Source organism: Pseudonaja textilis, chromosome Z, assembly GCF_049901715.1.
Source record: "Pseudonaja textilis isolate UNSWEBS1 chromosome Z, rPseTex1.2, whole genome shotgun sequence".
NCBI classification, from domain to species: Eukaryota; Metazoa; Chordata; class Lepidosauria; order Squamata; family Elapidae; genus Pseudonaja; species Pseudonaja textilis.
This window is the reverse complement of record NC_142008.1, coordinates 32,966,150-32,986,793: the sequence shown is the minus strand read 5'-3', so window position 1 is coordinate 32,986,793 and position 20,644 is coordinate 32,966,150. Positions and strand designations below refer to the sequence as shown.

Sequence of the window (20,644 nt, the reverse complement as noted above, 5' to 3'; positions counted from 1 at the left end):
AGTCCAGCTATCATAGTAACATCCTTATATGAGAGAAATAAACCTTTTTGCTAAAACAATAGTGTATATAATTTCACCATTCCTCTTGAAATAAAGTCTTTTCAATACAGTAGAGATGAAAAAATCTAAAGTTTTCCCTGTAGCATGCTGAATTATTGTCATTTTTTGCAAATAACTAGACAAATGTATACAGCATTGGCAGACATGTGGTGGCAATTTTTCTACAAAGTGAGGTGAGAGGAATTTTGTTCCAGTAGGATCTATATTAGTGCAGTAGTCATGATTCTGACTAGATTAATTTTTTGGTTCTCTAGTTGGATAGCTGAAGTTTATCATTAATAGACTCAGGGTTTATTGGCATGTTCTCAGCAATTTGAGGTTGATAGAAGTGATCATAGTTACCTGCTGGCTTCAGATGGTTATGGAAAAATCAAGAAGTTGTGTGGGTAAACTAAGTTACTTAGTTTTTCTGTTGCATTCCTTCCTTCCTTCCTTCCTTCCTCCCTCCCTCCCTCCCTTCCTTCCTCCCTTTCTTCCTAACTTTCCTTACATTTGGACCTCTTTCTTTTTGTCTGCCATGAATTTTCTGATGAGGGATCAGGCTGTACTTAATATGTTTCTAGCCCAGAAAGTTATTTTTTAGAAAAAATATGTGTAAGGATTGAAAAAGTACACATTGCTTCACTGCAGAATGAAATGGACACTCAAATAGGTGAGGAGCACAGAAATAAAAATGAGTTTGCCCTGTTGGTAATTATTTAAGACTGGGGATTGTTTTGCTCCAGAAAATGCTGGTACATTCCTGGAGCCAAGTTGGCATTACACTCTTCATTTTTTATTTCTTCAGACTATGGATTGTGGGTCTCTAAATTCCAACTTCAACTTCTACTTTAAGTATATGCAGCACATTCATTTATCTTATACATGAAAAGTTATGATAAAGTGCCATTTATTTTAAACATTAAAGTAACTCTTTGAACCCTTCGAAAGGTAAGAAATTAGATGCCCAACAATATTTAGTCTTCTTTGCATCAAGTGAAGTTAAAAATCACCCTATTTGCACTTTGGTCTCTGAAAAACAGCCCTAGGCAAATCACAATGATTATATTGCATGTGTCCATGTGTGTGTATTAGACTGACAAGTGAATATTTCAAATAGGCTTCAAGCAGTTTCCTTCTGGGCTGTTTGTATACTTCGAGATAGACAAATGTTGCCAAAACTGGCAGCCGCTCCTTGGCACCTTCCAGTGTAGTAACAGCAAAAATGTTACAATTCACAAAACAAACTCCTCACATCTCAAACTGATATTGTATAACTCAGCACATTCCCAACAGCATGTGGAACTGAGAGGTGTTGTATATTGTGCTGTAGATGTGTAGACATACTGTCTCTTTTCCTTGTTTCTCTCCCTCTTCCAAAAGAGATTTGACATATCTTGTAACTTGCTTTGAAGATTTTTTAATTTGACTTTCTATGGCAACTTAGCATAAATAAAGCACAAAGCACACAATTGTTGAGAATAAGGATGTTTTAATCAGGGTTCCAAAAGAAACTCAAGGCTCCATAAAGGTAGCCTCATATCTAGGATGCAATTTCCAGATCCTCTCCAAGAATTGTTACCAAAATGTAATTTTAAAAGTGAAATTATTAAATCAGTTAAGTTTAATTTGAAGTAGTTTAAATGTAAAGTTTAATTAAGTCAAATTTATTTATTTTTCCCATCCTTACTTGTGTCTTTGTCTTGGTCATACCTATTCCTACATATTATTTAAACGTTGAGTATAGACCTTAGTCTTCTTTCAAAGTTATTCACTATTTTCTTCATGGGTTATTGCTTTTTTAAACAGCCTGCACAGAGTCAGAAAGTGATAGAAGATTTGCAGAGGTTCTTCATAATCTAGACTGATTGAATTCTTAATGGGTTTCTGAATTACCCAGAAACTAATTGCTGATATGCCACAAATATGAAATCATTTAAAAAATTCTGCTTTGAACAGTAAATACAGGTAGTCCTTGACTTACAACATTTTGTAGTCCTTGACTTACAACAGTTCATTTAGTGACTATTCAAATCTTACAATGGCACTGAAAAGGGGACTTTTGACCATTTTACACACATATGACTGTTGCAACACCCCCATGGTCATAAGTTATACAGAGTTTATAGGTCAGTGTACATTCTCCCCTTACTAGAGAGATTACCAGGGAGGGCAGACAATTTTTATGTAGGCTTTCTCCACCAGGACTCAAACCCAGCTATTACGCGTGCAGTGGAAAAATTCTGTGTTGCTGCAATGTCTACAAGAAAAAAATTGGTTAGAAAATTATAGAACTCTGTGCCAATTTTTGGACATAAAAAAATCTTTGAAAAATGATATTTACACACATACTTATTGGCTTTCTACTCATATAAACCAGGGAGAGACCCTAACTTTGAGAACATGTATTTTCTTAATGTTATTATCCACTATTAATGTACTATAATGTGTCAGTACATATACACATACACACACACGCACACACACATATGTGTGTGTGTATTAGTGTATTAGTGATATACATATAGTGATGCCTATTGCTGGTCTAAGACTGTAATAAAGTTATATTCTTATTCCCATGGTCATGTGTTTTACATTCAGTTACTTGACAATTGATTCACATTTATGATGTTCACTGTGATCCCCTTTTGTGATCTTCCAATTCACTTAACAACCATATTACTAATTTAACAACTGCAGTGATTCACTTAATCAAATGTGTCAAGAAAGGTCCGAATACCTGACCACTGACAATGAAATGACAGGCTCCATCCACGTGAACGGGCAGGAGCTACCGCGCGCCTCCACCTTCAAGTACCTGGGAACTACTCTTGAGGAAGAAGGCCTACTACAAACTGAGGTGGCAGCCAGGATCAATGCAGCATGGGGCAAATGGAAGTCCGTCACGGGCGTCCTCTGTGACAAGAAGATGCCGATGCGCCTGAAGGCGAAAATCTATAACTCTGTGGTGCGCCCCGTGGCCATATACGGCGCAGAGTGCTGGCCGACGACCAAAGAAGTCGAAAGCAGACTCCAGATAATGGAGATGCGAATGCTCCGATGGTCGGTAGGCCTCACCCTACTCGATCGCGTCAGGAACGAAGAAGTGCGTGAGCGGTTCAACGTCGTGCCCATCCCCACGGTCATGAGGCAGTCCCGGCTACGATGGTTCGGCCACGTGAGCCGCGCCAAGGAAGAATCCATCATCAAATCTGTAATGAAGGTGACTGTCGGAGGAGCGAGACCGCGTGGTAGACCTAAACAACGCTGGATGGACACGATCAAGGCCGATCTAGAGATCGCGAAGGCAGACCCGACACACGTGGCAGACAGAGAGGTGTGGAAGCAGTACTCAAGGACATTAGCGGACCTCGCCCGAGCGCGAGACAAACGCTGAAGAAAAAGAAGAAGAAGAAGAAGAAATGTGTCAAGAAAGGTCCTAAACTAGAGTAAAACTCACTTGACAAGTTTCTCAACAACATCAATTTTGGGGTCAATTCATAAGTTGAGGAGTACTTCTATTGCTCAGTTTAAGGCTTGATGAAAGGAAAAAAATAGTATACAATGAGCAACATTTCAAAGTTTTAAAATATAATTGCAAAGAATAAAATATGTGAAATAGTGAAGAATGGTATATCAAACACTGTGGTCACACCTCCTCCTATCAAGGTGATGTGGTTTTGATTTAGTGTGTTATGATTTATAAATATGGTATCTAAATTAATGTCTTTTATAAACTATGCCACTAAAGATAATTCAGCAAACCATGATTAAGGAAAACAACCTGGCATGATATACACTACAACTCTTATCTTTCGATTCCTTTGTAATCTGGCCAATTCACAAGTTGTCAGTTTGATCTATACAATCTAAATGGGGTTGATTTCAGAATTCTTTTTTTTATGACATTCAGATAGAATGCAATCTGGAAAACGGGTCAAAAACAATGAACTAAACTTTTCTTATTCTGCTTATTGTTTATTACAGAATAAGTGGACTATGGCAAATGTTAAGAACCAAAAATAGATTAAAAGAAGATATAGCAACATTCTTCAGGGGCAAAAAACCCTGGAGATATTGAAAAAGTACAATTTAACAACATTTATATTTTTGAGGATACAGAAATCTATAGGCATTCCAAAGACAGGTAGGTATCATTCTTTTCAATATTTGTTTAATTAGAGAAAAAGTGATTCTCGCAACAATGCACACTTCCTTATGTATTTATTTATTTAACAATATTAATTGACTGCTTGAATCATTGAGAATTTGTGTGATCTATAAAAATGCATGTATGCAAGCCTGCTGTCTATTTGGCATTAAAAAGAAAGATGTGGATCTGCATCAGATGGGAAGATGAACATCTGATTTGATAGCCAAAATGACATATGCTTGATGATGCAATAATGCAAATGTTAGGACATCTGACTCAAGATGCAGCTTTTGCATGATTACATAATGATTCTCTTTCTCTCTCTGCCTGTCTCTTTTACACACATTCTCTTTCTCTGTCACACGCAGAGAGAAGGGGGGAGGGAGGGAGGGAGAGGGTGATCTTATAGCCCTATATCTTCCTGCAAACCCTATATAATAGTGGTGTAAAGAATCCCATTTTGATAATGGCTGCAACCAAATTTTCTAGTTTTTTTTTAAATATCTATTTTGGTTAGCACCTTTCTGTGAAGTTTTATACAAGTTCCAAAACCCTTATTAATATGAAAACCCTTATTAATATGTAGATACAGTTAATTTATTTATTTATTTATTTCTGCTACTTCAATCACAATAGATTCTTTTGGGTGAAACAATTTTACACATAATACATGGAGTGTAACACATAGTAAGGCAAGAAATTAAAAAAATCATTAAAAAAGAAACATAGCTGAATGTAATCAATTCAAACCATTTGCTATACAACTATATCAAATTATCTTTACTTTCACGATATCTATATATGATTTTATATTACTCTTTATTTTTTAATTTTTAAAAATTCTTTCTTTCTGGGAATTTAATCAAATCTGCTAATCTTTGTTTCTGAGAATCTAATCTATTTAATTACAAATTTATCGGCAGTGTATTTCCTTCAATCATTCACTCTTGTCTCCTATCACTGTTTTACATAGCTATCATCATTCATTTTGTTCATAATACAAACTATCTAAATTTACCTACTTTGTCACTCACTTTTGAATTCCATTTATGTAAATTCAGCTTCCATAATTCTTGACCTATTTGTTGTTTACCACATATAGTTTTACAGTGCTCTATTCCCACAGCATTCAACTTCTCTTGACAACTCTCATCTCCATATGACATCATGCCCTTATAAACAGCCATTTTGTGTATTTTGACATCAATTCCCCAAGACAATGTGTTGATTTTCTTCTACAAGCCCACCACAACTTAATATAATTAATTCCCCTATCTTTACTAAACATTCTATAAGGGTACACTTGCTTACTTGCTCTCAGATTTTGGCATATAACTTAAATTGCATTTGTTTATTTTACTTTCCCTGTCAAATACAGCTATTTACTTTTCAGATCCATTTTTCTTCTTGCATTAGACAATATACAAGAACTAATGCTTGCTGAAATTCCTTCATGTTGTCAGCTAACAACATGGCATCAACAGTAACAAAAGCTTTATTCATATCCACAAGTAATCCAATTGCACTGTCACCATGAATATTCCTAATATATTCAATGGGTAACATATATTGTGTGCTACCCCTTTTTCAACATTGAATTACATGTTAAGCATTCCATTTGTATCACTTAAAGAACTTTTCTCCTTGCCTACAAAACCACTATTTCCCCCAAAATGTATTTCTGATATTTTTCATTGCTGTCATTAAGTGCATAGGATGCTTCCTTTGTACAGTTTTAAACCATCTTTTTATTTCCTTCAAAACCTCTCTTATTTTCACGTCTGGAGGAGTTATGGAGAATAATTCTGAAAGCAGAACCAATGACTGCAGCAAAGACCAAAGGAAATGGTGAAAAGACTAATCCCTTGGAACATTTCTGGATGAGGAGCAGATGAGAAATCATCCACACGTGTTCTTGCAAGGAGACCATAGCATAGAATTTTTCTGTGGGTTTGAGTATTGGGAGATGACAGGATTAGCTATTTTATTCGCAACCATGGTGGAGACTTTTAAAAGACACTAAGATAGCACACCTCATTTTCTAATCCCTTTTGGAAATTGCTAATTACTATTTCTAAGCTATTAGTGAGCTTTGGAATGAAAGTATGAAAATACTAGGTGAGTCTGTCCTAAATGAAAGAAAAGTTTAATTCTAAGCTTAAGAATTTAAAGAATCTGAAATAAACAATAAAATGCTATTAAAGATTAAGGATCCAAATAAAATTGGAATAATGAAATTTTTACAATAAGATTTTGGAATTAATTTTAAAGTAGAAACAGCTCCTCATAGGAAATAGATTCTCTTTTTGATTTTTATAAGACACAATATAAATAAATAATTTCACAATTTCAAAAAGTGGACACTAGAGACGATTAAAGATTTTAGGTTGATGAAAGATATACAGGCTTGCAAATAGGAAATAATATCAATAATGTCAGAAATAATATCTGCTTCTATAGTTAGACAATATCTAAAAATGTTATTGAAGAAATGTAAAATTAATTTTATCAAAGACAGAGATAGTATTGAAAATTAATTTACAATTGACAGACCAAAAAATGACTTTGAATAGGAAATTTCACTGACTATATAACAAAATTAGTTTTTTTCTTTTTGTATATATTTTATTTGTAATTTTCCTTTAATATCCATACATATTTTGAAGACAGAGTATCAGACAGATAAAAGAAAGAAAGAAAGAAAGAAAGAAAGAAAGAAAGAAAGAAAGAAAGAAAGAAAGAAAGAAAGAAAGAAAGAAAGAAAGATACGGAGACAGACAGACAGACAGAGACTGACTGATTTCTAGTTACCCTTTTTGGATTTTTTGTTGACATGAGGACTGAAAAGATGATTTGTTGGACTTTTTTCAGAGATGGGGTACAAGATGAAGAGATAAATATTGTAATTTTAAAGAGTGCAAAGAGAGTAAATTTGTTTATTCGTGTTGTGAAGAAGGCCAGAAATAACATTTATATAATTTTTCTCTTTATTTTCTTTTCCTTTCTTCTTTTCCTTGAAATTTTAATCCTTCTATTTTCTTTTTTCTCTTTAATTTGCATTACATTTTATAATTATAATAAAAACAATAGATAAAAATAAAATCCACTGCATTTTCTGTTTTCCTTTTAACTATTATTTAACATTGTACGATACTTTTCTTTTCAGCCACATATAAAAGCATTCTTTTGGATACAGTTTTTTTTATTTGTAGTCTCTTTCACTTCATCATTCTGCCTAATACACTTTTTCATAATTCCAATTAGAATAGTAGCTCTACACAGTTTTGTTGTACTCAGTAATATTTTCATATCCATCTATAGTGATATAAAGGTAAAAGTGAAGATTTCCCTTGTTCGCTTGTGTCCAAATCTAGCGGATGGTACTCATATCTGTTTCTTAGCCAAGGAAGCCATTTGTCTAAAGACATTTCCATGGTCATGTGGTCAGCATCAGGGGTGGGATTCAAATTTCTTAGCAACTGGTTCTGTGGCCATGGCCTAATTTGTGGGTATGGCTTGGTGGTCATGTGACTGGCTGGGCATGGGTTGTATGTAAATATTGTAAATACATATGTAAAGTTTGAATTTTTTATTTTTTTAAAAAGAGCAACTTTTACTCAAAATCAGGCAAAGCAGGTAGGCAGATTGAGCTGCTTGCAGAATCACAGCTTCACTCCCAGATCTACCTTTCTGCAATCTGCTGCCTGAGTCTGTACTGAAAAATAGAAGCTTCAGTCCTAAGGAAGCTTCAGCTCTGCTCTCAAACCACTTCTCCCTCCCCCAACCGCCTGAATACCACCCCTGACTGGGCCTCAGGAAAGCCTCCTGGGCAGGTGGGTGGGAAGGGGAGGAGCCAACCAGTGGTGCAATTTGCCAGTTCTCTGAACTGCTCAGAATCATAACAACCGGTTCTATGGAACTGGTCCAAACTGGTAGAATCCCACCCCTAGTCAGCATAACTACACACTGAAATAGATGACAGAAATCCAAACTTTCTGACACATATATAAACCCTTTCATTCGTAATTACAGGTAGTTCTTAGTTAACAATGGCAAGGGCAATAAGATTTGCCATCCTCAATTGACCTCACCCCTTTCCTAAGAGGCCTGTAGGGGGCATGCATAAGCACACCAATTGTGCCTATTGTCCAGAGGTGGTATTCAATTGGTTCGCACCTATTCGGGAGAACCGGTTGCGGTGATTTGGCGTGGGTCACAGAACTGGTTGCAACCCCTGGCTGGCCATGCCCCCGAACCGAGTGGCCTGGTTATCCAGTCACCCGCTTGTCCCATCGCTCTCCTAGCTTTCCCCACCATGGCCATGTGGCCATGGCACAGCTCGGATGGATGTCCCAGGGCTGCTGCACATGTGCACTGCATGTGCAGCTGCTAAACATGCAGTACACATGTGCAACAGCCTCAGGAGGTCCGCCTGCCTGCCCGCCCTCCCAGAGCACGTTTTCTTCCTTCTCCCGGCAGATGCGTCTCTTCCAGCCTGGCCTGGCTCGGCCAGCCAGCAGGTGGGTGGGTGGATGTCCTGGGGCTTCTCGCCACCTTTGTCCCAATATGCCTGCAGCAGCCCCTTGGGCCCACTGAGCCAGGAGCTACTGTTCCCAGGCTTCTATTCTCCTGTGCTTGGTCAATGCATCTTCACCTTGCCTGGAGCAGCTGGTCCTCCTGCCCCTGCCCCTCCCCTCCCTCGCTTCCCTGAGAAGGTAAGGGTGATGGCAGGGGATAGCAAAGTGGCAAATCTTCCCTCTCTCTCCTCCACTCCGTGTGTGTGTGTGTGTGTGTGTGTGTGTGTGTGTGTGTGTGTGTGTGTGTCCCTCAAAGCCATGGCTGGACTTTTCTTGTTGCTCTTTGCTACTTTCATTTCTTCTTTTTGGAATCCAGACTGGCTGAGCAAGGATAGCCAGCCACGCTGGAAGTATCTCTTTGGGCAACCCATCTCCCCCTCACCCTCCTCTCGCGATCAGCAGCCATGGCGGGGCCGGGAGGATGGCGTGCACACTTGAGGAGGAAAAGGAGGAGGAGAAAGGTCACCTGAAGGGATGCTTCCAGTGCAGCTGGCGATCCTTGTTCAGCCAGTCTTGATTCCAAAAAGTCTTTTTGACAGCCTCACCTGTAGCAGAGATGAGAATGTCAACTGTCTCTAGCCCCTAATTCTCCTTAAGCATTACCAAATGAGGCACAGCACTTGCAGACTTTCTAAGCCTAAATCAGAGAGGGAGGGAGAGATATCCAATCCAACCTCTGGTGCGTGCGTGTGTGTGTGTGTGTGTGTGTGTGTGTGTGTGTATGTGTGAGGGGGAAGAGAGATGTGGCTTCTTGGGGGTGCATTTTGGAGAAGTGTCAAGAGAAATGCTAAAAGGGCAATCAGTTTGGGATTAAATTCCAAATGAAATTGCGTCTTCAGGGTAAGGAGACCTAAAGAACTTTCAACTGCATGTTTCTAAAAATCTTATCAACCTATTAGACCAGTGGTTCTCAAAGTGGGTGGTACCGCCCCCTGGGGGGGGCAGTGGGATGCCTCAGGGGGTGCTAAGAGGCAAGGGGGCTGGCAGGGGGCGCTAAGAGGTGGCAGGGGGCACTGGGGAGTCCAGCTGCACTGAAAAAAACACGTGATGGATGGAAGTTTTTCACAGGCACAGGGGATCAGCGCAGCGCTGCAGGTGGGCTTCATCCTTCCCATCCCAGAAGCACTACCTACACTGAGCTGTGACAGGTCACCACATGGGCCGGTTCTTGCCAGCTGCGAGGAAGGTCTCCCCAAGGAAGCAAGATAAAAGTGCATGCGCTGCCTTGTAGTTGTGTGGCACGAATTATGCAGGTGGGCCTTTCAGCATGTTGAGTGTTCTTGGTGGAGTTGAGTGTCGGAAGGTTTTGCTTGGTGGGCCAAGGCCTAGAAGTTTGTGCAAAGCGATGTTGGGGATTATGGGAGGTGGGACGGGCTCTGCTTGCTGAAAGGGGGGGCACTAAGAGGCAGAGTTCAAGGCACTGGCACTGCAGGCTCATCCTATTTACTGTTGCACTGGAGCCGGGCAAGGGGCTCAATGGTGTCAAATGCAGTGGCGGCAGCACATTGGGAAAGTCATTCTGGCTTTGCTCTACTTTCTCAAAGTGCCGCCGCTGTCGCATTCTGTCTGTCTGTCTATCCATCCAAAAGGTCTGTCTGTCTACCTGCCTGCCTGCCTACTTACCTACCTGCCTGCCTGCCTTTCTGTCTACCTACCTATCTGCCTACCAATATAGATCAACCTACCTACCTATCTATCCATCCATCCAAAAGGCCTCTGTCTGTCTGTCTTCCTGTCTGCTTACCTACCTACCTATCTACCAATATATCTTCCTACCTACCTACTTATCTACCAATATATCTACCTACCTACCTATCTACCTATCTATCCATCCATCCATCCATCCATCCAAAAGGTCTGCCTGCCTACCTACCTACCTACCAATATATCTACCTACCTACCTACCTACCTACCTACCTACCTACCTACCTGTCTTTCTCTACCTATCTATCTGTCCATCCATCCATCCATCCATCCATCCATCCATCCATTCATGTTCAAAGCGTCGGCCCCGCAGGCACATTGCGAAAGTAGAGCAAAGCCAGAATGGGAGGGAGGGAGGGAGAGAGAGAGAGAAACCTGATGCATCAGATTGAAATGAGGCCTAGTTTAGTCTGAGGCCCTTTTCCAAATTGAAACATCTTTGGCTTCTATTAAAGGTTTTGTGGACGAAACATGGTCAGGACTATCAGGAAGCTCTCACATTTTGTTGCGGCTTTAAACAGGATCCATTGAACCACCTAAAAAATTACCCTAAATAATATATATCCACCCTAAAATTTTACTTTTCCCCAATGTATTACAGTGCCAATTCTGAAGAAGGCAAAACCAAAATGTACCGGTAAATTACAAGGAGAACACACACACATACTCCCTTCTAACCCTGCTAGAGCAGGTGATTGGACTAGAATAGATATCTTATTATCTTTCTCCTCCCTCCCTCCCTCCCTCCCTCCCTCCCTCCTTCTTTATTTCTTTTTCTTTCTGTCCCTTCCTTCCATCCCCTCCTTTCTTTGTCCCTTTATCATTCTTTCCCTTTTCTCTTTCTTTTCTTCCTTCTCTCTTTCTCTCTCTCTTTTCTCTCTCTCTCTTTCCCTCTCTCAGGCTCACCCCATTGACTTGGTGCACCACTTTGCTCAGACTTGCTTGGGCAGGTCCCTCCAGTGCAGTGGGCTCGGTGGGATGGACCTGCAGGGCCAGCACCTAGAACGTGGCAGTGGCAACACATTTGAAAAGTAGAGCAAAGCCAGAGGTCGGTAATTTTTGCTGCAAAGAATCACAAAAGCTTCTGGGCTGTGCACAAGAAGGGACACACATGTCAATGCAATTCAGTGACATAAAATAAAGAAATACAAATAAAACAAATCAACAAGAATCAGCAAAGCATCTCTGATTAGATTCTATTCACTACTAAAATCTAATCAGAGATGTTTTGCCGATTGTAGTGTAATGACCTGCTCCAGCAGGGTTAGAAGTGTGTGTGTGTATGTGTGTGTGTATGTGAGCTGTCAAAACTCCAAAAACAGATCAAGTAGCTCTGGGGAGGCCAGTCATAAATTAGAACACTTGCTAAACAACCAGCCATTAAGTAAGGACCATTTGTATTTGGTTTGCCAGTTACCTGGCCATGCCCATCCAGTCACATGACTACCAAACCACACCTACCCAGTCATGTGCCCAGAAAGCCATGCAGGCCAGTCACATGACCAGCAAGCCACGCCCACCCAGCCACATGACCAGCAAGCCACACCCACCCAGTCATGTGACCAGCAAGCTACACCCTCAAATTAGGCCACGCCCACAGAAATTTGAATCCCACCCCTGGGTGGGAGGCACCGAGGATGAGTTTGTAGCACCAAGGGGGCAGTGGACTGAAAAAGTTTGGGAACCACTGCATTAGACCAGAGGGAGCAAAAGAGAGAGGGTCCCAATGAGGGTCTTAAGTATTTAACTTAGGAATAAGGGAAAGGGACTTTGGAGGTCTTCTAGTCCAACACTCTGCTCAGGCAGGAAAACTGAGGATGCCAAGTCTGAGTAGAGGGGCAGGCAAAGGTGTCAGAATAATCTTTGGAGGGGATCCTATCCCAGGGGTCTCCAACCTTAGCAACTTTAAGACTTCTCGACTTCAACTCCCAGAATTTCTCCCAGAATTTTGGGAGTTGAAGTCCACAAGTCTTAAAGTTGCCAAGATTGCCTGACAGAGAAATAGCTGTCCAGTCTCTTCTTGAAAACCTCCAGTGTTGGAGAATCGAGAACTTCTGGAGACAAGCAGTTCCACTGGGTAATTGTTCTCACTGTCAGGAAATTTCTGCTTAGTTTTAGGTTGCTTTTTCTTTGTTCAGGTTTGATCCATTGCTTCTTGTTTTGCTTTCTGCTGCTTTGGAAAATACATTGCTCCCCACTTCTTTGTGACAACACCTAAAAATCCTGTTTTGTGACCTGCCTATCACCCTCTTGGGCAAAGCATGCGAGCCATTTCCTCCTTTCAGTGGTCCATAAAAGTATATCTATAGTATGTGGATACAGATAATAAAGTCAAAAAGGTGAATTTTTTTTACAGAACTATAGATACATTGAGGCTGGGGGTAACAAGGAGTGGCTGGGAGGGGAGGGACTGGGCAAAATACCCCTTGACATGAGTGATGTCGAGTTGGCCATGATCACCCAATCACATGGCCACCAAGCTACGCCCACCCAGTCACATGACCATCAAGCCACACTCACCAAATAAGCTACGCCCACAGAACTGGTAGTAAAAATTTTTGAATCCCACCACTGCTACAGTCCCTGCCCTATTGTTTCTTTTTATTCTTCTTATACGTATCCATCTCATATATTCATAACTATGTTTATACTTATACCTGTTAACTTGTAAGCAATTGACAAATAAAATAAATAATAAATAAAGTGAGAATTGCATTGATTGTTAGTTGAGGATGTAATATGGCTACTATTTACAATTTTCTGCTAGCTTTCCCATTGATTTTAGCTTGCAGAAAGTTTGCAAATGGCAACATTATAATTATGATCCAGTGCTGTGTGCCCTGATCACAGGGATGATGCAACAACCATACCACTGAGGACAGTCATAAGTGCACTTATTCAACCCCGCTGCAAATTAGAAAAGTCACTGAATAAGTAGTTGTTAATCAGGGTGCACCTGTAATCTTATACTTTAAAAATTAGAACATTTTAATGTAAACCTATTGCAATCTTCCTATTTCTTCTTACTTCATTGAAACTCAACATATCTACTTTTCTTTCATTCATTTCGTTTTCACAATTTATCTTTTCTTATGTCAAGACATGATTTTCCACATGCTATGTATGCCCATGGATTTTTAATAATACAGATTACCAACCTTAACTGTAGATGAGTATACCTGTGTATACTGTATTAACAACAAAGGCAATGCTAATCAGGTACGTCCTGATCAATAAACTAGAAGTTTAAAGAAGTTTAAGGCAACTTTGTCTAAGTATGTTTGTACACACTAAGATCACTAGTATATAAATAATATATATGCTGAGTATTGACATATACTCAGGATAAATTATATTAGTATATTTTGTGTTTCATTTATCTACCTGCCATATTTATACATATCTGTGTATAATTTCTAATATATCAAAAGATTGTTCAGAAGAGATTTGCCTTCTATTTCTATTTTGACTTGGTTAACATTTCATTTCTCAAACGCTTCATTCATAGCACACATACCTCACCCAATTTTTAATGAATGAACAGTTCACAAGCTATCCATGCTGGAATATCAAAATTGACAGGTGAACCCCTAAAAAATATGGAAGAGTTCAAATTTTATAGACGTTTTCATTAAGCAGAATAGATTCTTGAAAATTGACTGTCATTGCAAAGTATGTTTTTAATAGTGATGACTTGCAAGGGCCTCAACTTTTCATCTCTTGAATTGAAAAAGAAATTTATGAGAAGCTGCAATATATGGCCAAGACTGATTAGTGATAGCTTGCTTTTCCTAGTCTGTTGAAAAGTAAGAAGCTTAATCAATATTGAAATAGCTTCTTCCAAAACAGTACAGATGTTCTGAATAATTTATCTTTATTTAACCAATATGGTTTCTTTTTCTAGGGGGTTTAATGTTCTAAAATTTCCATTGCCCATCTGTAAATGACTTAGTTGTAATGCTAGAGTCAATGCAACTGTTTTATAAAATCATGCCTGTTTTGTTTGAGAAAATAAAAAAAACGGTAGTGTTTCCTCACCCTCCTTCACTCACAGCTTTATGAAACTCTCTGAAGAGGATGACAATGTTTACTAGATCTGTGTTTTGAAGATGTTCTCCTACAGCCTTGCTATTTTCTTTTTTCTTGTGCCTCCTTTTCTCTCATCATGCCCATGGATAAGCACTCAGAAAGAAAATCCATGACTGTAGTCTTTTGCACATACAGCTGGAAATAATTTCTATTGGAAAACATAAGACTTACATTCAAGTAAACATAAAAGGACTTGGCTTAGATTTGAAAGTTCATATTCATGGGAAGTATATGTTTATGGTGAAAGTAAGATTTAGAGAACTTTCTGACGGAATGACTCCAGCTTAAAGCATACCAATGGCAGAGTGCCTTCTGATGGTTTGGGACTTTTAATATGTTTACCTGGTGGCAACAGGAACCAGACATTACTATGATCAGCAGCTACAGATATGTTCGGATAAATATATTCTCTTGACTCTTTTCTGCTGAGATTTGGGCTAGGACATAGTATTGATAGTGCTTTGGTACCTTGGTAGATTGTCTCTACCACAAAGTTCATTGAAGAAATGTAGCCATTCTAGTTTTTCTGGATTTCTAGTACCTTTCAATGCAATCAATCATACTACATTTCTGAGCTAAATTTTTTTGGTCTTGCTGACTCATACACAGAAGGTGATTCTGGGGCTACTTCTTGAGATGCTGATCCACAGAGTTCTGTCTTTTCTCCTATGATGTTAATATGTCTGGGAGGGATAGTATCAGTATTCTGAAGATACTTATTACTCATGAACATCAAATACTGAAGAAATGATCAGCACCAATCCTTGATTGTTTAAATAAATTTGAAAATTATTTTATTTAAATTTTTTAATTTATGTTTAAAATGTTTATTTGTTCATAAATATATACATATAATATATACATAAATATATACATACATACCAGCAATTTTAAAGTTGTTATTTATGTCCAAAGTGTTCTGTAGAAGCACGATGTAGCTCAGAGTGGCCAAAGACCAAAGAGACAATGGATCTTGACGTCTTTGGTAAGCAGGAAGTGGGAGAAGACAGATTCCACACTCCAGCAATTCATATAATATATCTATAGTTATGTAAATAGTTGATTTAATCTGGCAAGATTTCTGTCTATAGGAAAACATAATAAAGTAATTACTTTAGAAGTAACTCCATGTGATGTTCTTGGTTACTTGGCCTGATACACTATGAGATTGCAGCTTCAAGCAATCACAGCCAGGATCCCAAAAGGTATTTGTAGATGCTACAGTTTGATATAGGGATTAATTCCTATTTCATACATCATCCAATTATATATAGTTTCTACAAGCCAAATTTTGAAGATGATTATATAAAGGAATTGTAAGGTCAATACATCATTGTTTTTTGTAGTGAGTTTCAGCTTTGAAAATTACATTCTTCTTGAGTTGGTTGTCTGTGTTATGTTCAGAAAAAAATCAAGATGATTAGTGCAATTAAATTTCTGTATTATGTTTTTATGTGGAGCTTCATTTACATTGTTATGGTTGTCATTCTGACTTTTTTGGCCATATATACAGATATTTGTATTCCTTTGTTATCTTCGTTATCTTCAACTGTAAGTAGTTGAGTTTTGCCATCAAAATGGGAGGAGAATAGAAATATAAAAGCTTCCATCACATGTCACTTTCCAACGAATCCTAAATAATTTTATATTTATCAGGATGAAACATTCTAGAATTCCTGCTTTTGATATTAAAATGTCAATGTCCATTATTTCTAACAATTAATGGTGCTTTTGTAATCTAAATGTTTGTGGGTATAAGTAAAGTGTAGTTTGGCATAACAATGTCACATTTTAGATACTGTTGAGTGCTATATATTTTCAGAAGAATCAATTATAGGTAAAGCAGCTTCTTAACATCAGCTAAGCTAATTTCATTGGCTTTTTGGAGCTGACATAGGAATAATCAAATAAAATTAATAAACATGTTTAATGTAGGGCTATCAAAAAAAGTCAAAATTGAGCTGTCAGCTTGTGATCAAAGTCATCTTTTTTAAAAAAAGGGACAGAACGTCAATCATGTTGTGGTCACTAAAGTTTTTTGTAAGTTTTTGTTTGATTAACAATCACTATTGATTTTAGATGATACAAATTATTGGAAGATATTTATAGACCACTCTAAACTGAAATAATATTGCATTGTTATTTACTAATGTGAATCTGTAAGAACTGCACACAGAAAAGGTTTTTACTCTTGCATATAAATATATTTTGAACTATTAGTACAAATGTAAACACAAATATTGAAAGAAGAATCTAATGGTATTACAGTTGCAAAGAAAATAATAGTATTTTTCATAGCCATATTTTATGTGACAATATTGGTGTATCATGTTACTTCTTCCTGGAAAAACACAAACATATTTCAACCTTTTCTCCAAAGCACCTAAAGGTAGAAAAGAAGCAATGGATGGAAACTGATCAAGCAGAGAATCAACCTAGAACTAAGGATAATTTTTTGACAAAACAATTAATCAGAAGAATGGCTTGCCTCCAGAAGTTGTGGGTGCTCTAACATTGGAGGTTTTGAAGAAGAGACAACCATTTGTCTGAAATGGTACAGAGCCTCCTGCTTGAGCAAGGCCTTGGACTAGAAGAACTTCAGTATCTCTTTCAATTTTGTTATTCTGTTATTCAAGATTGTTCCTGATGAAGTGTGGTAGTTGCGGTGAGCTTCTGATCAGGAGGGAACTATCTTTTGTGTCAAGGCAGCACAGGGAGCAAGACATATTGAAATATTGTTACATGTCCTTTTATTTGTTTATAACCTAGGGGAAGCTTGGAAAGAAATTATATAAATCACTTTGGTGTGTATTTGTGTTTATCAACAGGATAACTTTTCAAATAAAAAACAGAATGGCACTGAATATGGTGTGGTGGGAAAAGTCGGCAAAAGAATAATCACATCTGGGCAAAAATATGTTTTAAAAAGCCCCTGGAAGACATTTCTCTGGAAGAAGCAACTTGGCAGAGGTTCAGAAGCTCTGTCCCATTTTTATCTCTCATCTGGTCACACAGTCCACAAAGTTGCTATTAAGGTTATAAAGAACTCCTAACACCGTACTTTCATGTCTTACTATGTGTTTTATGTTTGGGGTGGTGATGATATAAAATAGTTGCATTAAGCCTAGGACACATCTTTAACACATCAGTCTTACTGCCTATTTGAATTCAATCTTATTTTTTTTTAAAAAAAAACACACCCTAAAAACTTAAGTTTAGTACAAAGAAATACTATGTCACACACAGAATGGTTCATATGTTATTGGTAGTTTACCCTATATTATACGACAGACTGAATTTAAAACACTAAATTCATTGGTTTTAAACAATATGGTTGCTGTATTAGAGAATATACTTCAGTATGGTCTGGGTTAGATATGTGTTATTACTGATACCCTACACTTTTTCTGGGGACAAAATGCTTGCATCAGTTCTTTACCTGAAGCAAATGCCAGGCTAATTCAAATTCTACATTTAATGGTTTAAGATTTAAGGTTGCTGGGGTTTCTATCACACATTGCTGTTGCCCTCATGTGGAAATTGTGACTTTTGTTGGACTGAGAATAGTCTATGAAAGAACAGTAAGATAAATTTTAATGTTTAAGAAATGGTAGAACAATATGATTAGAGTAAGAGGAATACTGAAGATACTGTTCTGCTTTTGTGCATTCTTAAAAAAATATATTTCCAATTTGTTTTTTGTAATTTCTAAATATTTGCCCTTCCCACAACCTATCCTTAAACAGATAAAGTAAAATATCAATGTGCAAGAAGTTTGTACTTTTTGCATTAATCTGGATATGCATAACCAATTAGAATATTGTGGCTTTCACTGTAACTCCCATTTCTTACTGGCCTCATTAAATAAATATTTGACGGTTTTCAGTTTGGTTTAATTAAGAGTGCAAGTTTTTCCAAATGAATTGTTTATTTCTTCTTGCATTCACTTGAACCTATGTAAAACATGATTGTTTTAAACACAGATTTGCTCAGTCAGAACTTCTCAAATGTTTCATCTAAAGTTTCATCTCTCCCTTCAACCTTGATTAAAGAGCAGTCCAAGCAATCACTAAGAAGTATCAGGCTTGAGTGATAGACAGATGGTGGCTCTTGTGATGTTAGGAAGTGTCAAATATTATGGTTGGCTGTAGAATGATGGATAGCTTCCAAACAGATTGAGCAACAGACAGAAAGAGCAAGAACACCATTTGTTGAAGTTATAGACATTGTGAACAGAAGGAAACAAGACAGGGCACACTTTGACAGATCTTTTCCCCTTTATACAAAAATAATTTAAAGCTTATTATGTTGCATTATCCCTTTCATAATAGAAATGGAACATCCAGAATGAATACATGCATGAATCCCTTAAAACACTGCTTGTTCTATCTCTCATCTCTCCTACAACGTTTAACTTTTTGCTTGATTTTGTACTGGTATGTGGGAAATGGGGCAAAGAGATGGTGCCTAGGGTTCAGTCAGATAACAGACAGCTTAGCTCATAGCTGCATGGTGGGTGGAGCAATTCTCCCTGAGTTCATGGACTGTAAAGAAGAACTGTAATTTCATATTTGCAAGTTTCTTTTAATGAAGCATAATAATAAAGCAGATTTTTTTAAAGTTTCCTGTCTGTTCTATCTGGTAAGACTAAAATATATTTTTAGAAATGTGTTGATTTACATTTCAGAGATTCATTAGAGCAAGTGGCATGACTTGTCTGACTTTATGTGGGGTCAAAGACTAAGAAGAGTAGGAACTGGTTAATAATTGGAATGAGATTCCTCCAGGAATGCAAAAGTTAAACTGACCATCTCAAAACAAAAAACAAGAAACTTCAGAAAAAGCAGTTGCAAACTACTCTCATACTGCTGTCAACAAAACAACCCTGAAGTAGAGGTGGTATTCAGCAGGTTCTGAGCAGTTCTGGAGAACTGATAGCGGAAATTTTGAGAAGTTTTGAGGACCAGCAGATACCACCTCTGACTGGAGATTTTACAGAATCCTTTCCCTGTCACGCCCACCAAGCCACACCCACAGAACCAGTAGTAAAAAAAATTGAATCCCACCACTGCCCTGAAAATACTAAAAGTTGAAAGCATCTCAAAGGAGACATTATCTTTTAACACTTTTATCAAGAGTAATCATTCTGAAGTATTTTTTTAAATTTAGTTGCACTTACATATCAAGTTTTCTAGGCCAAATTGATGAGCAAAGGACACTTATTTATTAACTGTTATAACAAGAAATTTTCCAGGTAAAAGACAGTTATATCTACTAATCTTCAGTAGAAGCAAACAATTATTACCGATTTGTGTCTGAATATTGAAATGTCTATGTAGTAATGGGCCAGTAACTTGGCAATACATATTATTCTGTGTAAGGATCTCTTGCAAAGTAACAATGCCATCTCAATATTATCCCACACCAAATTAATGATCTGTTTCACTGCTTTGACGAGTAGATTGAGAAGCTGATATTCCAAAAAGAACAGAAATACATAGATGTAAAGACCTACTCATGATTGGTATAGCATCAAATGCCAACTTATCTTTGCTCAACACATCTTATTAAATGCAGTTAAACAATACGTTGGTTGATAAGATTTCTGATGGAATCCAACAAAGCTTATATACCTATTTGAAGTGTGTCCAGTTTTCTCATCTACTAATCTGCTTTAACACATTGGAAAAGATCAAATGAGAAAATATAACATGAGGAGGAGAAAAAGAAATGGAGTAATACCCATTTGGAACAGATATTTTGGCTGCTTATTTCTATGTGCTTTGTGTTTATTAAATGTTTTCTTTTGCTACTTCCATATATACTTTCACTCTCCTCATTGCTTTATTACTTGGTATTTGTTTCCGAAAGTAATGTATGTTTATTGATGGAAATAATTATTTCTATTTAATAAATATTCAAATAAATAAATATCTCTCATGAATGTCTTTAGCCATATTCCTTTCCCCTATTTTGTTCCTCATTGCTTTTCTTAACTCCATTATGGATTAGATAGATGTTTAGATAACCATACAAGGAGTAGATGAATGTTATTGAGACACCACAAGAATGTTTTAAACAA

The 20,644-nt window shown here is 37.6% G+C and overlaps 1 protein-coding gene across 2 annotated transcripts in view; it reads left to right on the top strand.

The window, feature by feature from the left end:
- ETV1 (ETS variant transcription factor 1) overlaps window positions 1-18,443 on the top strand; it is a 135,528-nt gene extending 117,085 nt beyond the window's left edge. For both annotated transcript variants that reach the window (XM_087917963.1, XM_087917964.1), the window contains 2 exons: window positions 4,027-4,186; window positions 15,478-18,443. In XM_087917963.1, the coding sequence (XP_087774089.1) occupies window positions 4,027-4,065 (39 nt within the window). In that variant the 3' untranslated portion in view covers window positions 4,066-4,186; window positions 15,478-18,443. The remainder of the gene's footprint in view (window positions 1-4,026; window positions 4,187-15,477) is intronic.
- The last annotated feature ends 2,201 nt before the right edge of the window (window positions 18,444-20,644 follow it).